The sequence below is a fragment of the Solea senegalensis genome, linkage group LG4, assembly GCF_019176455.1.
Source record: "Solea senegalensis isolate Sse05_10M linkage group LG4, IFAPA_SoseM_1, whole genome shotgun sequence".
NCBI classification, from domain to species: domain Eukaryota; kingdom Metazoa; phylum Chordata; class Actinopteri; order Pleuronectiformes; family Soleidae; genus Solea; species Solea senegalensis.
The window spans coordinates 9312482-9333832 of NC_058024.1; the positions used below are offsets into that span (position 1 = coordinate 9312482).

Sequence of the window (21351 nt, forward strand, 5' to 3'; positions counted from 1 at the left end):
TAGTCGCTTAGGCTAACAGAGTATGCGTCAGCTTACTCTCACTGTGACGGGTATTTGTCAGCTCAGACAAATACAAATCCAGTATTTGTGCCAAATACTCGTGCCGGGTTCAGATCGGGTTCGGTCAGTATTCTCTAGGACTCAGTTGAGTGAGGACAGAAAAATTCAGCCCCAGCACAAATCTAATTACTAAGTGATAAAACAGACGAAACAGGTTGTGAAAATCTTTATTGTCATTTTCTTTTAAACCTTAAGTCAATGGTGATATACAGCAGAGGCATCAAACACCAAAATGATCCCTGAAATGATCAGAAACAACACTAAAAACACAGTAGAGTAATAAAACAATACATTTAATGTGCATTTAATGTCATTCATATATGTAGAAGTGAAATATGGTTTATTTTCCCTTTTCCGTCTTCTCTCTGGTGATTTTCACATTGTGTGCGTTAATGAGTTCACACTAGTGGGACGTATGCTACAGATAGTTTCTTTTTTAGCATATGTATTTATATATTTATATATTCATTTTATATGACAGTAACATACAACAACAATAACAAAAATATAGAGTCCATTTAAATCGTCCTCACAGCAGTGTCTTGGAGAAGTTAGTTATTAATAGTCTCTTCATTTGTTCTGGATTTGCCAGTAAATCCAGCCGAGGTAGTTTCTGACTTGGGTGTAGACACCGGGGTATGAATAGTAGGCACAGCCGATACCCCAAGATACAATACCCTCAACTCGACCGTTACACACAAGAGGTCCTCCCGAGTCTCCCTGAGGACAGAAAAGTAAACCGTTTCATTTTTACATGTTCATGGAAAGTGAAGTAACATGACAGAGTTGTTTGCTTGCTTTTTTTCCTTAACGCCAGTCACACCCACTGAGTTGTACATGTGTACCACTCAAACAAGTTCAGTGTAGATACTTTTCTCCCGTACAGAGTAAACAAATGTTAATGATCTCTTTGCGGATCTTTAATGTATGTCACGTTTTTTGCTCCGTCATTGTTGCCTTGTCATCTCCTTTTATCATCGAATAAGTCTCCGCCGCATCTCTGAAGGATTTTCAAATCTGATTTGATTTTAAAAATGTCGGAGACCACAAACACAACAAACTTTGTAACCGATTTTCAATGTTTTAATCGTGAGAAAGCACAGACTAGACGATCCAGTCAAGACACACGACCACACACTTTAGCGTTTAATCAAATGATTTCAGTGAGGAGATTCCAGAGATTTGAGATCTCACAGAAACCTACGTGATTTAACCTGTCTTCAGAATATAAACAGACTTGGAGGCAGACTGTCTTCCAGCATCAGTTGTTGTGTGTGTGTGTTGTTTTGTGCTGAGAAACACTAAAAAACCGTGGATGAAGTCATGGCTGAGAAGACGAAATCAACTTGGTTCTACAACTTACAGTTTTAAACCAACATCCGTTTCCCGGTCAACTCGCTCTCAACTCGCAGTTCTGCGCACGCCCTGATCGCTGTTCAGTTGTAAATATCCAACATGTTGAATACTTATGATGTGAAATCGAGGAGACTCTTAGACTGTTAATCCCTCACACTACAGGATAATTTGACCAGATAATCTGTTCATATCAGCCTGAAATCAGAAGACACCTACGATTGTCAGAAGAGCCAGATTTGGACCAAAACCTATCCAATTATCCTCTAGTGTGGGGCGAGCGTAACACAGCTGCCACTGAAGAGTAGCTGTCTTTCGATTAGATGCCATTAATAGATAACCATCACTCCTTAGAAAACTCAACAAGCATATTTGTTATCACGTTTCTTTGCTGCTCTGCATACGTCATTCGCATCATTGATTTGATTGGTTGAAGGTCTATTCAATTACATGGCGAGGCCAGGCTAGGACGAAGCCGGAGTACCTGGAGAAAACCTATGCGCTCACGGGACGAACACGCAAACTCCACACGTAAAGGCCCACAGTTGAAAAAGCCACTGCCCCAGAAAATTCATATTTCTAAAAAATGAAACGGGCAATGAAGCAGTTATCTGTATGTGTAAAGTCGGGTGCAGCAAAGTGCAGCATCTCATTTCCATATTTATGAAAAATCTGGCAGTTACGCCCCCTGCAATGTTTCGAATTTGGATAGCAGAAAACATGTCACGCGCTAAAGGTTGCTGTTATATATCACCTTTAAATGTTTAACTTTTAACTACTACTGTCGAATAGTTGTGTGCTTACATTAGCCAAAACGTTTCCAGCACTCTTTAAATCTGTAGTGTTAACTAATAGTTAGCCATTGTGTTGTCTTTTTGAATGTTATTGTGTGTATTTGTGACTGATGGATCACTAGTACTAGCTGAAAGAGACAACAACACTTCCCATGACCCCATGCTGCTTCCCAAAGTTATCAAACTAAGTTTTTGTTGCTGTTTGATTGAGAGACTCCTAGAATCAAAAATGACATACTATGCATTTAAACCTAAACATACTGTACTTTTACACTAATGTTACACACACACACACACACACACACAACCTTTTTCTCTTACCCGACAGGAATCCCTCCCACCATTGAGAGAGCCAGCACAGATCATGTTCCTTGTGATCCTGAAGTGGTAGTACAATGAGCATTTAGGGATGATGTCCACGATCACAGACCTCAGGTCACGTGACAGTGTGTAGCCATCGGGCCGGGTCACGCCCCAGCCGCTGACCGTGCATCTGGTAAAGGCCGGCAATGGGGGCGCGAATGGGTCAGGCAGTCTTATTATTGTTACCCTGTTGTTGAGGACCGCCGGCCTGTGCAACTGCACCACAGAGAGAACATATGGTCAGTCTGTCAGACATGCAGATGGAAGCACTGTACATGTTTAATTCACATGATAGATGATAGATGTGACTTATTGAAGGTGCAATACGTCATAAATTATTGGTGTATTAAGGGCCACATGGTGGAGTAGTGGCTAGCAAGAAGGCTCGGGTTCCTCCTCCCACTGTCCAAAAGCATGCAGAGGTTAATTGAACATTCTATACTGACCATAGGTGTGAATGGTTTGTTTGTATCTGTATGTTGGTCCTGCGATGAACTATTGAAAAAGACCGGAACCTAGTGTTTGAGACCATTAACTCCATTTAAGTTTGGTGATACTTCCTCGTGTATATATATTATGTACGATTTAAAGATTTGTTTGATTTTTGGTTTCTTAATATTTCTCAACAGGGTAAAACAATATTGCATGATGGGATGTAAGATTTAGCTTCTTTTCTCCCAGATTTTGCTTTGTAGTCATGACCAAATGCCTCAAAAGTCTACAATCAAATTGGAGCTTACACTCTGTTTTCAAATTTGATGCCATATAAACTGCCTCTGTGTTTACATGACATGACATGACACGAGCTTGACAGGTCAAACAAAACTAAACCAAAATTCATTAAACAAAAATTAAGATTAGAATCTGACCTTTTCTTCTCAGAATTCATGCTGGATTTTTTTGTGTTTTTTTTTTCAAACACACATGTGGCCCTAATACTCTTCCATAGTCACCAGTAATAAAGATAGTCACATCACACAACCTTGCCTCACCTTAAGCAGCATGATGTCATTATCAAACGTCCAGGCTTTGTACTGGTAATGCCTGATGATTAAGGAGACCTCGAACATCTGCTCAAATCCATCCAAACTTTTGATGTTTCGCTCTCCCAGGTAAACTTTGATCAAGTGCTTCCTACAAAAACATAGAGTTGCAGGTTAATACTGATACTGATACTGATCAGACAAAAATAAACCCATCACATCTTTCTAAGTCACATTAAAGTACCCGATATGATAAGATTCTGTTAAACATAGCTTTAAAAATTCACGGGCACAATCATTCCCACAGAGAGGGTTTGATGCTGTGTGTGAGGGCCCTCTAGTGGTCATTCACCATTTTACATCCATTTTAAATCCAGTCAGCATTTTTGCAGACTTTGCCTGAGGGGATTTCCATCACACTTACCCTAAATGTAACCCCAGCCTTCATGGCAGTAAGTAGCCACATTTCCACACATGCATAGAACAAATCAGGTTTCCAGTATGAATCAGGAAGCCAACGTCTCTTTTTAACCTTTAATCCATGAACCCTCACAGACTTTGATGATGTCAATGGGACAAAACTATATGATGATGCCAAGCAAATTGCCACTTTTGTATTTTTGATTTTATGCTGTTTATAGTGGATGACAGGGTTATTTGAAAACAATTAACTGCAAAAGACTGTTCATTCTTCATCTGGTTACATTATTACCGTTTTCTGTCTTGTAACGTCAACAACAGAGTTGGTGCCTACTTTTCTTCTCACTGTTAAGTTGCCAATTGGCTTGTGACCTTCTATGTAAAGTCTGCAGTGACTGCAAAGGCGTACGGAAAGAGGCCAACATGGCAGTGGGACAGGGCCACACAGCCAGAAGGTTCAAATCCCGGGCCTTTCTGTGTGTAGTTTGCATGTTCTGAGCTTACAAGTGTTTCTTCCGTTTCCTCCATGCAGATTAAGTTAATCGAACACTCTGTAGGTGTGAGTCTGTTGACCCTGTAACGCACTGGTGACCTGTCCAGGGTGTGACCCCGTGTTTCACCCTAAATCAGCTGGGATTAAATCCAGCCCCATGCGACCCTCATGTGGAGGATAAATTGGTGAAATGAACTGAATGAATGAATGAATAATGGGACAGCCCTCACCAAATTACCATGAGCAAGTCATAGTGAGACATTGGGATAGGGCTTCCGTCCTCTCCATTTCAAGAGCTGAAACTAATTAGTGAGACTTAAAACATCAGGGAAATATTTAATATTATAAACAAAGAAACTAGGTCCATTTTTTGCAATGATACTTTTTCCTGAAAAGGTAGCTAATTCTTTTTGAATAACCCCGCATCCACTCTTAAAGTCAACAGAACATAAACAACATTAAAAACAACCAAATTTAAGGGACTGTCATTAATGAAAAACGGTTCTAAATGGTAATAAAGGGTTGTCCTAGCTCCAGAATCTATTACATTGATATGAGTGTCTCAGGCGTAAATGTGCAGTGACTCACGGCCTCCAGCAGTGGGCAGCAGAAATCACCCACTGTGGGTGGATGAGGGTGCCTCCACAGAAATGGTAGTTCCAGAACCTCAGGGAGGCTTGATACGTGATGGTGTAGGGTGCTACCACTTTCCCCCCGATGATTCTGTCCCCAATCACACCTGAAAACCCCAGGACAGGGGGTTGGACACAAAGAGACAGACACGTCAAAACTCAAAGAGTAGCTCAAAAGTAGCTCAAAATTTCCTCGTCACCTTTAAAGTGTAAAAAAAATGGCCATTGTTTCTCACCTGTTACGTTTATTACCAGCAGAAGGAGCAGTGAGAGGTGACAAGATGGCGTCTGACTCATTTTCGAAGATACTGAAAAAGTAGTAAATGTAAAATGTTAACACTGTAGTTCATCGCACACCAAACATCTATGTTTACGCTTCAATACCAGGGTTTGCGGACACATTTAAAGCCATTATGGAGAGTTACATAGGGAAAGTGACTTATTTGAAGATTATCTTAACTAAGATTATCACCAACTTTCCAAGGAGAAGGATAAAAGATAATACTTTTATAGACTTTTTTAGTAACACTTTTCTTGCATCTTTTTTGCCATAGCAGCTCGACAAATCACATGAGAAAACAAAGATTTAAATAAAATCAATCAAACATTACAACTGGCTGACCACATTATTACAATACAATTATGACCACAAAGAACAGTCACAGTCACGAGAGAGAATCCCTTTCAAAATGTATTTAACCCTGTTTTAGGTTTTCCATTAAGTTTAAGAATGGATAAACGCACAAACACACACTTCAGTCCCATCCTGTTAAATCCTGTATCCATGGTCCATCTTCACACAATGTCGTTGACTTTTTATCGCGATCCACTGTGTTTTGACTTGACTTGACCTACAAGCTCTAAGCTGGTCTGTGCCGCTGTCTGACAGTTTCAAAACAAAACAACAAATCCCACCGAAGCAACGCTGAAACCCATGCGAATGGAGTAAAGGCCTTACCTTATCAAGTAAGAAAACAGTTGAAGTCCAGCATCGACACCCTGACACGTATACTCTCACACGCTCCTCTCATACCGGGACGTACACCTTGAGAACGCTTGAGACTTCTTTTATATACTGTAGCCTTGTCTGTCACTCTCATTGTTCCCTGCCATTGTCCGCCAAACATCCTAGTGCCTCACACACACAGAGTCTGACCTAGTACAGGGGAAAAAAACACACATATCAAAAGCAAAAAACACGGCCCTGTCTTTTATTATGCCTGTCTTTCTAAGGCCTTTGTGCTCAGTGATGCGGCCCATTGTCCAACAGTGGAGACAAAGTGAAGCTTAATAGAGATGAAACCCAACAAGGCAGAGAAATGATAGAATATACTTGCCAGACATGTTTTTCGCTGTATCCAGTGATGTTTCAGCGGGCAGGACAAAAGCTGAGTGTGATATCTGAGTATGACACGAACCCAAGACCTAGTAAGACTCTTTCCTTGGACAAGGAAAAGGCTTTTTTTTTTCTCAGAAATTACATTTAATTGAAGTGACACATCACAACAATGTCCTGTTGTCACAGTGAATTATCGTCTTCCCAGCATGTTATAGCAAGAAGAGCTATAATTATTACTCCATGTCGATAAGTCAGATTCAGCAGGGACGAGCTGGGTTGTTGCTCACGTCCCCAGTGCGCTTCTCTTCTTTTTTTTTTTTTTTGGCCTTTTCCATCTCCCCAGGTGTTTTTCAGCAGTTCCCAGCAGGGTGTTTTTCCACACATGGTCTGTAATGCATAGCCTCCATGCAGTCCTCACTCCCCAAGGTGTCATTCCAATTGTGAGGGTGAAAGGCGATGCTACCCATGCAAAGCTAAAGTGACACACAATGTAAAGCTGTGCATTTGGGTTTTTTGTTGTTGTATGTGTGTGTGTGTGTGTCTGTGTGAGACAGAAAGAGAGAAGGCGAGATAACGAGGCCTTGCTCATGCAGTCTGCTGTACATACCATACTTGTGTGCATGTGCCTATCATCGGTGACTCAGAGACCAGCACGTGTCACTGAAATCTAGACAGAGCAGCGACACTTTTATGCTGATCTAGCAAAAAGAATTACAGAAAATGTTTATTTTGTCCTCTGATTTAATCCATACATGTTTAAATGATTGATGTTTTTCCACACAGGTTATAATAAGAAAACCCTAACCCTAACCCTATCTGCGAAGTAAGTGTGATTAAAACACTCCAAACAGACATTTGAGTAATCCAGGGAGTTACAACTGTGACTTTTAAATATAAAAAATATAAACAAATGTTTGTGACGTTCAAATTATTGTCAAATGAGTTCACACAGTGTTGATCAAGCTCCACATGATGCTCGCTGTGTTTCTCAGTGTAGCAGTGTATAGCTCTTGTGTCCCTGCTGCAACATTCCCAGCAAGTAATTAGTTTTTTGGTAGGTCTGTCAATAGATGATTCGTTAGTCTAGATTAATCACGATTTAAAGTTTGCTTTTCTTCTAATGACTAAATGAATGAGTAATCGGCGTGCATTTCAGACGCCATTGTTTAATTGTATCGTCCCTTTTAAACACAGAACTGCACATAGAACTGTGTGATTTCAAAGAGACTCAGTGCTACCAAGTGCCTTAAAATAAATGCTCAACATGGATGACGGCCATCCTGTATGCAACAAGAACATGTGTTAATGTCACAACAAAAACGTCCACCTGAGAATGTCCCAGACAGAGACAGACAGAGAGAGAGAGAGCCTTCATCGAAGCAGATGAAGGCAACATTGGGCGAGTAAAGTGAAAAACAGGTTGGCACATGACTGGAAACACAAAGACACGTCTCCGAAAAACCTCCAGAAGTGAATTATTCTGCTCAAAAACACTCCTCGTCCCCGCCCGCCTCTGTGCTGCGGGTGCATGTGCACAAACGCTCCCTCGGTCAGGTCTGATAGTATTACTTGTATTACTTGTACTGCTTGTTTTCAGATTAAGAATGCAGCGTAGAAATAATGTTCCATTGGTTCTGCTCACAAAGACCAAACAGAGGCAGAATAATAACAACAATAGCCAAAATCATCAAAAGTTATGCACTGTACCTTTAAATATCTGACAAAGCAATCATTTTATGTTTGAATAATGCAATATTGCATTGTTGCATTATTTCCATCAATGCTGAATACATTGTGGAAGAAATGCACTCACCAGCCACATTATTAGGTACACAGGTTGTCTTCTGCTGCAGTCCATCTGCAGTCCATCTGCTTCAAGGTTTGACATTATTGGATATAACAAGTGGTTATTTGAGTTACTGCTGCCTTTCAATCATGTACCTCCAGTCTGGTCAGTCTCCTCTGGAATCAACAAGGCAGCACGCTGGGTATTTCCTCCTTATCTGACTATTCTCTGTAAACGTTTCTGAAATACTCACTTAAATCCACCTTTTTTTCCCCTCTCAGTCTGATGCTCAATTTGAACCTCAGCAGCTTGGACAGGTCACCAGTCCATCGCAGCGCAAACACACAGAGACGAACAACCATTCACACACACACACACACACACACACACACACACACACACACACTAAAACCTAGGGGCAAGTGTGCAATTAACCTCTGCATGTTTGTGGACATGTGAGAGGAAACCGGAGAACCTGGAGGAAACACACACAGGGACGGCATGCCAACTCCAGAACAGCCAAGACAGAAAAAAAAAACAGAAAAGTTCACACGAGGCAATAGAGTACATATAAAAAAGAAATCAATACAGTATATTGATATATAATTTTGAGCTCATATCGTCCACCGCAAAGTTGGGCTTTTTTTTCTTGACTGGCCCCCGACTGACCAGACGAGACCCTCAGTGGCCCACAGGTCATTTGAGTTTGTGACCCTTGTTATAAAAGCATGGATTAGTGTCTCTAAGACCTTGTGAGGGAGATAGGCCTTCACCTTGGCGATGAGCCTCAATTGAAAAAGTGATAAAGCAGCTGGTGTATGTATCCATCTTGTCTCATATTTTATTCTATATCGTCATGTCTGCCGCTCCTTTAGCTCACAGTTTTAAGTTTGGTCAGTTAAGTAAGGTGAGGCAGAAAATATGCATCATTTTTTTAACTATGTGCATGGGCCATTTGCTCTCTGTGTGCTAATAACCCGATGTTTGAAGGTGAGTGTCTGCAGACTTGGCTAAGCGTTGGTCCAGGAAACACCTGAGGCCTCACAAAGCCGTCTTTCCCTTTCTACTGCGAGGTATCAATTATTCAGCGCGCTCTAAATGTGGGACAAGAGGAGGTCAGGCAAGATTCTCCTCCCATGCTGCGGGGGATGCTGACTTGCCAGGAAGGTTGACGATGATATTAGTGATGTCGATGATGACGAGTTTTGATCACACACACACTGGTTTGTGCAGCTATTCTTCTGAGGACACGGCATTTACTTAAGTGTTATCCCTCACATTAACTATAACTAGTTAATGCCTAACCCTAACCTTAATCTAACCACAATTCAAACTTCCTGCCTCATTAGGACCAGGTTTTGGTCTCCAGATGGACTAGAGGTCCTGACAAGGTCAGCGTTTCTGCCAGAAAATGTCTTGAAAAACACTCTCACACAGCCATTGAAACAGTTCAGCACAGATAAGCCTGGTTGATGACACAGACAGAGAGTGTTGATACAGTATAGATGACAGTAGAGACAGTAGCCTGCGTTGCCGTAGCAACGGTGTAAAGCCCTTTCCACGAGTCTGAAGGTTGAGGAAAAGGAGTTGTGATAATGTTTGGATGTGAGGAAGAGTGTTGAGTAGTTTCTGAAGGTGAACTTTGTTGGTCTCTCACATTTCTTTCCTTTTCAATCACCGCAGTGCTGGACCCCGTGTTACACGGCGAAGGATGGAATTGAAATCCTTTTCTCTTCCGCCTCAGGGAGAAACTGACTCCTACTGTTTGCAAAAAGACACTGACACTCAGGCTGATCCGTCACACAGACACAGAGGACACCGGTGGTCTGGCTGCTGAGTTTAAATATTTTGGGCAACATCCGAAGTTCTCCACAGCTACGATGAGCCTGCTCATGTGTTCATGTGTTGTGCTACTGCAACTCACCAAAGTCCACAGTGAGTACAATTTTTTCTGTTAAAGTTTTATGAACAAAATATGTTTTATAACTTGCTTTGTTTAGAGGTAAATGTGTTGTTTTTTTTTACTCTTCTACAAATTACAAAAAAGTGTCAGTTTCATTGATTTTGCTTATTAAGATTTAATTTTTTTTGTTTTAACATTATCTCTGGCTTTTAACATTTCCTGAAATGTGGCTTTTGAAAGTTGAATGACAAGATAAAAGTGGCGCTTTTTGAAGCGTTGCATGAGACACTGATACACACTGAAGTCAGCGTTGACTTCACGTGCACTGCCGTCAGCCTAACACTGACACTCAACCTCATTGAAATAAAAGCTGCCAATGGGAACACAAGAAAAAATAGACAAATTAATAAATGTCTAAATGTGCTTAAATCTATCATGTCTTAACGTGTTCATCACAATCCATAGAAAAAAATGCGTGTTTTTACCTTTGTGGCTTTGATTACTTCTCTATCGCTTGGTATGTTTTTGTCTCTTAGGTCAACCTAACGAAAATAAAACATTTGAACTGTTGTAATGTAACAAAGTACAAATACTTACGTTACTGTACTTTAGTACCAAATTCACATATCTGTACTTTACTTTGTTATTTATATTTTTAGCCACTTTACTTTCACTCCACTACATTTCCTCTAACTGTTTGTTACTCGTTACTAGCAAATAAAACCAGAAGAAGAAGAGTTGGTAATGGTCTGTATTTATATAGAGATTTTCTAGCCTCAATGGGATTTGCAATTCATCCGTTCACATGCTTCAACATGAGGTTAAGTCTCTTGCTCAAGGACACATATAGACTAGCAGAGAGGACAGGAATTTAACCCAAAACTTTTACTTCTGAAACTTAAATACGTTTTTAATCAGAAATGTTCTTTTGATACTTAAGTACAGTGAATGTCATATAATTTTGCTGGTAAGACACTTTTAGGTGCTTTATGCAGGACTGTTTGAACTAACTAATGATGGAGGCAGCAGTGGAGCAACAACTCCTAATGTAAAAATAGTGTAAAATTGCTGATTTTCTCTCTTTGGTGTAGACCACGGGTGTCAAACTCATTTTTGTTCAGGGACCACATACAGCACAATTTGATCTCAAGGGGGCCGGACCAGTAAAAATAGCAAAATAATAGAATAATAACCTATGAACAACTCCTTTGTTTTACATTTAATGAAGGATAATTTTACAAAACATGAAATTTCTTGAGAAATATAAGTGCAATTTACACAGCACACTGGATCTATAAAGGCACAAACATTTAGTCACGGGTATCTGGAGCATTTGACATTACATTTAGATTAGTGTGAAATTTTAACAAATTCATCCTGATTGGACCCTCTGGCGGGCTGTAAGTTTGACACCCCTGGTGTAGACAGTGAGTGGGTTTACAAGCCGACACAAACTTCAGTTTCCTATGGAAAAGGCAGGCATGTTTCCTTTTTGCCTTTACTAGAAAGCACAGCCTTTTGTGTGTGTGTATAGTGGGGGAAAGTGGGGGCGGGGGGGGAGACATACAGCGGGTGACCAATGTCACATGTCATTTGTCACGTGTCAGTACCTCATGCAGCAAAACTATCTCTATCTCTAATGCCACTATCACAACTGTATAACACATATGAAGCTGCTGTTACAATCTGTACCAAAAACCCTAGTGTGAGGTTGGGAACAGAAGAGACCTCCAAATAATCTGGTCAAGAAATAATCCAGGAGTAAACTCACAAAGCGGCCAACGCTTGCGTCTAATCCTAAAGTGTTTGTGTGGATTAAACGTGCGAGATTGAACGTGGTGACGGTAGTTATCTTTGCACAGTAAAGTGTCATTGAAAGTTCAAATAGGTTTCCGCCTACCATTACAGGAAGGAATTATATTTTCCAGGAAATTGTCCCAGCATTTTTCGAGCAAGTTTCCGACTGTAGCCTGAAACCAATGCACAGTAATTGTTATATAAGGCTGGTGGGGGGGGAACCCCCTCTCTAAAGTTTCAGAGCCTCTAAAGTGAGATGATGGCAACAGAGGGTCATGCAAATATTGAGTTACATTAATGGCACATTGGCCTCGCAGATGACAGGAAAAAAGCCCGCTGTTAGGCTGGGTACATGGGAAAGGGTGGGCGGGTTGAAAAGCCCCACTCTTTATTTTTCTCCTTTGTTCACTAAAGCCTATCCATTTTAATAACATAGACACTCTTTAAAGCATCTTTGAAATCCATACCAGTGGAGCTGTGGGATGTTGCCGATGAGATTCTCTGATATGACATTTAAGTCACTGATGTGGTTTTAGGGGCTGTCCACACCAGAAAAGGAGCTTTAGGAGCCCACTCCCACCTCCTGCTTACCCTTACATTTGCTGCCGCTTATATTCGTCTTCTTGTGTTTAAAAAAAAAAAAAAAATAGAAGCTTTATTTAAAAAAGCACATGCTCAAACATCTTCACGTCTTTATTTGTGAAAACAGGGATCCTCCAGGGAGGGTCGCGGGGGGAGCTGTCATAGGGTGATAGTCGGGCTACACCCTGGACAGGTCTCCGTCACAGGGACACATAGAGACAAACAACCATTCATGCTCACATTCACGCACACATTCTCACATACAGTCAATTTAATCCACATATTGCATGTTTTTGGACTGAGAACTTGCAAATTCCATGCAGAAAGGCCCTCGTTCCAACCGGGGCTTGAACCTGGGTCTTCTTGCTGCAAAGGCAATAGTGCTGACCACTACACCAACCGTGTGACCCCGGTTTGTATTTTATTCACCCGGAGTCATGCTGGGTTATTTGAGGTCACTTGTCATTTTACACAGGTGTTGCTGATTGAAAGGGTCAAACAGTTTTCTACTGTGCTTGGGTTTAAGTCTTGTTTTGATTTGTTTAATGGAAATGGAAAATAATCTATCTATCTATCTATCTATCTATCTATCTATCTATCTATCTATCTAAATTATCTTTTATCTTAAATTTATTTGACTTCATTTAAGTATGCCCGATAACGTAGTGTAGTGTCCAGGATTATTTATTTTATGTATACATTATTACCATTGTAACAATTATTATTATTGCTTTTATTAATACCTTTTATTGGTTTTGTTATATTCTCAGCTTGTAGCGGGGTGGGAAATACGGTTGGGGGAACTCTTTTTTTTTACACGGCTCGACTCGGCGCGTTTCTTTTACTTTTCCATTAGGAATAGTAATTGGTACTTTTTTTAGCGAGCTGATAACAAAATGTGGCCACTGATTGGTCAGAGAGTGTCGTCACTGGAAGAGTCATGAGCGCGACGTCCGACACAAGAATCAAACCGAACTGTTCCCATCTCATGCTGACTGGTGCAGACTCTGGCCAACTGTGAAATGACCCTTGCTTTGTTCATGAAACATAACAGTTAAAGGTAAAGAAGAGACAGCAGCTAAAATTAGCCAAACTGTTGCCAAAATAAATGAAAGTATGAAAGCTTCAGCCAACACGTACGTCACACTCTCCTCTTGTACACCTATCAATGTCTCTCCTGTGAACTATGCCAAATGCATAATCTTTGGTCTCATTAAAAAAACAGTAATTAACCTATATGCAGAGAGCGAAGTTGTGACTCAAGTCAAACATTAGTTCTGGTGCTACAGTGACGGCACTAATGTTACATTTGTCACTATCTTGTCTCATGATTCATATTGGGAATTTGGTTTCTTTTGCTTTCTCATTTTTGTTTTGGAAACAGTGCTCCACACTGCTTTGTGAGTAACACCATTTTAACATCTGAAAAGAAATTCTATATATGGTATATGATGCGGATGACGTCACAGTTCTATTCAACAATTGTACATGAATCTGCCACACCTCTCCCTGCTTTTCTTAGTAAATGTTTCACTCTCTTTTTCTTTTTTTTTCTCTCTTCTACACAGGCGCTCCGCTCATGCAGGGCCGTATCATCGGTGGTTTCACTGCAACACCAGACTCCAACAACTACATTGTGTCACTGCAGAACATGAATGGCCAACACTTTTGTGGAGGATCCTTGGTTCACAGGTACTGGGTCATGACTGCAGCGCACTGTAACATCGGGTAAGATGTTCATTCAGCTCACAGTCAGTTTTCATGACGGGAGGGTTTTGTGCTTCTTGACCTTTTGATGGAAATGACAGTACGGTCTGTTTGTCCATGGACCTTTGTACAAATATTCGTGATGACTCCGGGCTGATGCCTTGAAAATACTGTGACGTTGTTTTATATGCAAACACACAAACTAGTGATGAGTAAAGCAGGTGTTTTCAAGTGTACTGAATCATGAACTCTGGCCCCTTCCCATTCTCAACAGACATAGGGCGATAGGCAGGATACACCATCACAGGGCCACATAGAGACAAACAACCATCCACTTTCACCTATGGTCAATTTAGAGTGTCCAATTTACCAAATCCCCATATTGCATGTTTTTGGCCTGTGGGAGGAAACCCTGAGAAAAGACCCTCGGGTCTTCTTGTGCTAACTACTACACCAACCGTGTGGCCCTCATTAGAATCAATTATCAGTATTAAAAAGATTTGTTCACAGGTGACTTCAGTACTTCCTGCATGACTGTGTCTGACTCCGTCAGACACAGTCACTGAGTGCTGTCAGTAAATACACCAGACTCCTCTGTTAAATATTGAGATTTTAGACATTTCTTTGCTAAATGTTGGAGATAAACACACGTTGTCAGGATTTTTTCAAGTCTTTTTAACTGATCTACAGTTTGGCATTGTTTGGTTTGATTCTTGTGTCGGACATCGCAATCAGTCTGACGACGTCACATTTTAGTATCAGCTCAGCTCACTTGGAACCACCGCCGGGCAGGTACTAAAAAAAGCACCAGGTACTGTCACTAATGGAAAAGCAAAACAAGTGGAGTTGAGCCAAGCCGTGCCAGAACTGTATAATGGAAAAGTGCCATAAGATGGGGAACAGTACATGGACATGACACTTGCTTAACAGCAGCACATTGGTCATGCTGTCGACTAGGTGTTCAAATCACTGCTGTGCTGTGCCTTTTAGCTGCCAGCATGGCTGCAGGCTCAGTGACAATCCTCTGGCATATTTTTAAAATTCACTGTACGTACAATTCACTGCCTGCTTGGCATGGTTTTCTTTGGGGAGCAGATGGTCCCAACAGATGCCTGAAAACAAGCATCCCATACTGTTGTGGGTGTAGAAGTGAACGTCAAGTGGGCGCTGCTGCGCGCGTGACAAAGTAAACCTGTAAACAGGCCTGTGGGAAGTCTGACAGCACACAGATGTGGTTGAGTTGGCTGACCTTGACACATCATCTTGGCTTGAGCGAGAGAAAGAGAGAGAGAAACCCGTCAAATTGGCTGTAAACCAGTTATATGGTCCCAGCCTTGTCTGCACACAGTACGCTGTTCCCTGGCAGGAAGACAAACACTTCATGGATTCACAGCGGCCGTTCACGGTCAACTTATGTGCACACATTGTGACTTTGAAAACTCGCCATCATTTTCAAAACATGTCATTCAGCGTCACTTCCATCCTCCCTGTGTCCCCTCTCTGATTCAGTACACAGAAAAGATGATGAAAATGATCCTAATTTCATTTGTTATGCTGATTTTTCCACTCTTCTCTCTGTACAGACATGGTCGACTCTCACTGCCATGATCCATCTTGTTACTGGAAGTCATATTGAATTGAAATCACTTGTGTTTTAGGGCTGAGAACATGATGATAGTGGCGGGCGACTACTCATTAAATATCTTCGAGGGTTATGAGCAGTATGCTAAACCCCAGCAGCTGATCACCCATCCCCTCTACAACAAGAGCAGCAACAATGCAGACATCATGCTCATTAAGGTACTGCAGAAACACGTCAGAGATTACAATCACTGAGATCAATGTCATCTTTACTTGATTAACACGCATGTCTCCCATTAGTCTCTGCAGCTCAGCTCAGGCAAAAACAACGTGGTTAAAATCCATGTTGAATGTAGTTTTCGATGTAGGACGTTGTTTATTGTCTGTGTGTCTTCGTATCTTCTGCATTATTTAGTCATTTTCTTTGCTCTTTCTGGGCCAGAGGATCAATCTGTAAACAACACAATGACATGTGCAGTCGGCCGTGTCCAGACCTGATATTAACATCTCACAACATCGCGTGTGGATAGTGCAAAGAACTTTGAAGTGGAACTTTGCAAGTCTGGTCGCTTTTTTTCCTCTAAAGTACATATTTTTATGACTCCACCGTAAACATCCATCCCTTGCCGACACCATGGAGTCATGTCCATGCCGGAGCTTCTGTGTTTTTCAATTCTCGGCATTCGGAAACTGGCAAATACTCCATTATAAAAAACTAACGCTAAAACTAAACATTTACAAAAAACCCACACTAAAAGCTAGCTAAAACGAACTAGTTTTATTACATTACATTACATTACATTATTACATTACATTACATTTATAAACAAGAAGTCGAAAAAAAAAAAAACTAAATATAAAACTAATGAAAAATCCAAAACTATTATCACCTTGATCAGGGTGTATTTAAATATGGGGCATGGAAGCCATATCAGAGGGGCTGAATCAAAGATGCATTTTAAAGCTGAGCTATGCAGGATTTTTAACCATGATTTGACAGATTCACAGTCATTGTGATGATTAAATCTCTTGTTGTGGGGAGATTTGGGGGCTGTCTCCACACACGAGCACACATCGCACAGGCTTTTTTTTTCTTTAAAACCACAGGTAGCACACAAAATGGATACCAACTGCCATGGACATGACTCCACGGCTTTGACAATAGATGGATGTTTAGGGTGGAGTCGTAAAAATATGTACACCGAAACTGTAGGTGGAGCTCCGTCGAGGAATAAGTGAACAGACTTTAAGTGGTAATACAGAAATCCTTGCCCTTTCGTAGTGAGTATACGGGATAAACCACTTTTATTTATAGCACATAGTCTTTAGATCCAGTGATGATACAGAGAATACAGATGAGTTCAGCAGTGGCATTTATGCACAATCACACACTCACATGGAATCTCTTGTGGTTTTCTCCCCAGTTGCGGGTGCCCATGCTGCTGAACAGATATCTGTCGCTGTCGTACCTCCCCAGGCAGGGGACAGGTGTGGCTGAAGGTCACCTGTGTCAGGTGTCTGGTTGGGGCTACAGCAGTCTCGATGAAGGCCAGACCAGCTTCACCCTGCAGACGGTCACAGTGCCCATCATTTCAAACGCTAGGTGTAACGGCAGTGAGTCGTATAACGGAAACATCACAGCCAACATGATCTGTGCTGGATTCATGACCGGAGGAAAGGATGCGTGCAAGGTACGAGGAATCCAAGCGATCACACCTTCTTTCATCAAAGTCAAGCCGTTATTTTACGGCTTGAACGGCTTCAGCTAACATAATCATCTGATCTTTGAAAGTATTAAGTCTGTTTTTGAAATGACAACGTCTCCACGGCAGCGGCCTGGACTCTCAGCGTATATGAAATAGCACAGTCATGCTCTTTCATCAGCTCACATTAGAGCAAAAACAATAACAGTTTTGAGAGGCTAATCCCCACGACAGAACCCGGATACAGTTCATCATGTCAGTCAGCGTTGCTTCAGCTACGAGCTTTTATTAAACAGACGCAGCGGTCCACCCCCAGGAATTGTATTAGTTGTAATAAAGCAAACCAAAAATAGCGGCAGGATAGAAAAACTTGCTGTAACTTCGAGGTACAGAGTGAAGAGTGAATTACCCGAAATCAAGTGTGATAATGTACTGTTGTAGGTTATATTTGGCTTTGGGTAAGGAGAGGAAAAGTGTGTTATAATGTACCATATTTAATGCTATTTAAGTCATACTTAAGATCTAGTGAGGAACATTTATTTGCAAAAAATAAATATAGTACTCTAGAGCTGAACAGTTTATCGAAATTACATCACGATCGCAATATGGCTTATTTCAATTTTGAAATCGCATGAGGCGCAATATTTCCTAAAGCCAAAATGTGTGAAAAATCACAATTTCAGATTAAATGTTGTCCTGACCTTTACATCTCATATTCTGAAGTAAGCATCTTTGTTTCTCTACACAAATATCACACAGTCATCATTTTAAGGCACCGTTCCCTCTCATATCGCAATCACAATTTCAGTCCGAATAATTGCAACTAGATATTTCTTCAAAATCGTACACATACACACTGTATGCATGAATGTATGATCAGCATCCTTTCTGTTGTGTGAAGGCCACCGTAGTTCTCCGATGCACTTAGGGAAGAGTTTTCTTATAATTAATCTGCAGTTTCACTATTACATGTCACCAAACTCTGGTACATTCGAGGGTTTTAAAGCCTAAATGTATATTTATATTACGATTCACAACAATTCCTATTGTCAGTAGTTAAAATACATACAAATACATGATAATACGTGCCGTCCCAAGTTTCCAAAAGTAAGGATCCCCACACACATTAGTGCTAATGACCAATAAATGCATGTGCACTATAACGTTGCATCTAAATCTATATTTTGTGTCTCTACTGCAGCGTATTTATATAGTATATAGTAAATAAAAATGAATGTTTGTGAATTAGCAGCATTCATCAAGTTTCTGAGAAATAACAAAAGGGTGTAAACTTGACACCATAAATAACTAATGTTCAGTGTAGAAATTATTTTTTTTCTTCAACCGTCCATTTATTTTAGAGACACACCATGATTTATGTTAGATTTCCGTGACAAATTGATGTATCCGTCACTGTTGTCTGATCTCCCACAAAGAAGTGACCTGACGTGGCTGAGACATGTGAGCTCTTTGAGTAGTAAATAGTGTTTGAACGAGTCGGGCCTCCGAGGCCCCTCTGCTGAGACTCTTTGTGTGATCTCCTGTCTCCTGTAACACCAATCAAAGACATTAAAGCAGCTCACCGGCTGTTCTCCTGGAGGCACGTTACGTGGCATGGAAAAATGACAGAGGGTGTGGTCTTTGCAGGGTGACTCCGGTGGCCCGCTGGTGTGCGGGGGGCGCGTCTACGGCATCGTCTCCTGGGGTACAGGCTGTGGAGATGCTGGGTTTCCAGGAGTCTACACAACCGTGTCCAACTTCCGCCGGTGGATAGATCAAACCATCTATGGGTCCTTTGTACGCTGCACCTAGCACTAAATAAATTATGTGAAACCCCTTTTTTATGTTCATAATCAACTTTATGCCACATAATGTTTGATGTGACAAAGATGCGGCGGCGTCGCGACAAACAACAAATGCAGTTTAAGTTGTCCCACAGGCAGATTCATTTTCAGTGCTCTTCAGATTTGGGCGATAATAATAATAGTTTGGAATAACGATTACCCTTCTCATGTTCACAGATTATCTCACTGATCTCTCCCAGGAGCCACCACACACACACACACACACACACACACAACCCCAAATTAATCTAGTGCACATGTAATTCCAGTCAGTCGTGTGAAGTTCCTGCACCACTTAATGACAACATATTAGAATTTGGAGAATGTGTGAGCTGAGTCGTGAATGTCTGGGTCTTGAGTTTTAAACATTCCTTTGTTATTTTCGTTATCAGTGGAGTATGATCGAACCAAACACTGCCTCAAAAGAGGGTTTTTATGTGACATGAATGTAGAGGGCGAAGGTCACATGCAAATCCAGGACGACTGAGACTGTATTTCATTATCACTGGTTTATACTGCTGTATACGACGCGGTCTCACTGGGGAACGGCCTTGTTGGTCTGAGGCTGCACTAAAAAAATAAAGCAGCTTTAAATTGCATTTTGTACTATAGTTCACTGTGTAAGATTTATTTTTATCTAACAATTGTCATTTTTGAGTGTTTTCTTAACTTGTTAATATTGACTTTTTACATACATAAATACAATAAATACAAGTTTTCATCAAATGTTGAGTCAAACCAATCCATTTTAATCCAGCAGGTATAGTTTACAGCGATGGGTTTTGTGTGACTACAATATTTTAACTAAGTGAACTGGTGGTAGAAACCTCACTGAAGCTATCTGATCACGACACACTGAAGGTACCAGGTTGCAGTTATTTATACTATCACTAGGGGGCGCCTATTTTTAAAACGTACCTTTGTGTCAGGGCCACACGGTGGTGTAGTGGTTAGCACTCTCGCCTTGCAGCGAGAAGACCCGGGTTTGAGCCCCGGTTGGAACAAGGGCCTTTCTGCATGGAGTTTGCATGTTCTCCCCGTGTGTGCGTGGGTTCTCTCCGGGTTCTCCGGCTTCCTCCCACAGTCCAAAAACATGCAATGTGGGGATTAGGTGAATTGGACACTCTAAATTGACCATAGGAGTGAGTGTGAGAGTGAATGTCTCTAGTTGTGTGTGGCCCTGCGATGGACTGGCAAACTGTCCAGGGTGTACCCCGCCTATCGCCCGATGTAGCTGAGATTGGCACAGCACCCCCCGCGACCCTCTGGTGGAGGATAAAGCGGTTAGATGATGACTGACTGACTGACCTTTGTGTCATAATACCTGCATAATAGTTAGTAGTTAAAAATAAAGAGATTACTACCAAACAATAGTTGTTAGTTGCAGCCCCAGTCTACTTGCATCTGTGGCATTTACTTTATAAGTAAATTCGTCGTCGTCGGTGTCGCCCGGTGACAAAAGTAAAAGTGATTCATTCTACAGCATTCTACAGTACGGGTAAAGTGAGTTGGAGTTTGACTGCAAACACAGTGAAACGCCCATGAAACGTTTCAGACGTGAATCCTACTGTTGGAAAAAAACAAAAAAACAAACCCGATCTTACAGCAATTTGACAGGATAAATGCTTCTTGTCTCCGCCTACCCCTGCACTGTCAGTGTATACAAACAAACGCCCCCTCAGGTCTGATATTACTCAGATGAAGGACACAGCCTACTTTGCTTCTGCTGACAAAGACCAAACAGCGGCAGAATAATAATAATAATCACAAAAGTCATGGAAAGTTACGTGCTGGAAGCTTAAATTTTAGAAAGCATGATGTTCCGAGAACAAAAACCATCCACGCGTAAATTAGATCAGGTAGAAACTGTGGTCACATTTACTGGAAACTAAATTTATGAGACTAAGAGAGTTGTTATTGAGACAATCTGATATGAAATGTGAGCCTCTGGTAAAATGGTGGCTTCTCCAAGTCCACGGAGAGTAGGTGTGTCAGGACTGCACCTCCTTAT

The 21351-nt window shown here is 41.2% G+C and overlaps 2 protein-coding genes and 1 long non-coding RNA gene across 3 annotated transcripts; 1 reads left to right on the top strand and 2 right to left on the bottom strand.

The window, feature by feature from the left end:
• Positions 1-211: 211 nt before the first annotated feature.
• On the bottom strand, positions 212-6163 carry si:dkey-33m11.8 (trypsin). Its single transcript, XM_044023254.1, has 6 exons — positions 6057-6163; positions 5335-5406; positions 5055-5205; positions 3563-3704; positions 2529-2786; positions 212-780 (listed from the first exon to the last, which is right to left on the bottom strand). The coding sequence occupies exons 2-6, from the start codon at positions 5393-5395 to the stop codon at positions 631-633; spliced, it is 762 nt and encodes a 253-aa protein (XP_043879189.1). The 5' UTR covers positions 5396-5406; positions 6057-6163; the 3' UTR covers positions 212-630.
• Positions 6164-6435: 272 nt separating this feature from the next.
• On the bottom strand, positions 6436-8583 carry LOC122767782. Its single transcript, XR_006360244.1, has 3 exons — positions 8477-8583; positions 8251-8399; positions 6436-6499 (listed from the first exon to the last, which is right to left on the bottom strand). It is a non-coding gene; the product is annotated as an uncharacterized LOC122767782 (long non-coding RNA).
• Positions 8584-9646: 1063 nt separating this feature from the next.
• LOC122768489 (trypsin-like) lies at positions 9647-19951 on the top strand. The gene is made up of 5 exons (XM_044024540.1): positions 9647-10158; positions 14074-14233; positions 15871-16012; positions 17218-17484; positions 19144-19951. Exons 1-5 carry the CDS (start codon positions 10104-10106, stop codon positions 19306-19308), a joined length of 789 nt encoding a protein of 262 aa, XP_043880475.1. The 5' UTR covers positions 9647-10103; the 3' UTR covers positions 19309-19951.
• The last annotated feature ends 1400 nt before the right edge of the window (positions 19952-21351 follow it).

Bases quoted from the DNA above. Each gene is read 5' to 3' on its own strand.
- LOC122768489 (XM_044024540.1), top strand. From the start codon at position 10,104: ATGAGCCTGCTCATGTGTTCATGTGTTGTGCTACTGCAACTCACCAAA. The intron at 10,159-14,073 runs GTGAGTACAATT...TCTTCTACACAG, and splicing joins GCAACTCACCAAAGTCCACA to GCGCTCCGCTCATGCAGGGC. The intron at 17,485-19,143 runs GTACGAGGAATC...TGGTCTTTGCAG, and splicing joins GAGGAAAGGATGCGTGCAAG to GGTGACTCCGGTGGCCCGCT.
- si:dkey-33m11.8 (XM_044023254.1), bottom strand. From the start codon at position 5,395: ATGAGTCAGACGCCATCTTGTCACCTCTCACTGCTCCTTCTGCTGGTA. The intron at 5,206-5,334 runs GTGAGAAACAAT...TGGGGTTTTCAG, and splicing joins GCTGGTAATAAACGTAACAG to GTGTGATTGGGGACAGAATC. The intron at 2,787-3,562 runs GTGAGGCAAGGT...TCTGTGGTGCAG, and splicing joins ATGACATCATGCTGCTTAAG to TTGCACAGGCCGGCGGTCCT.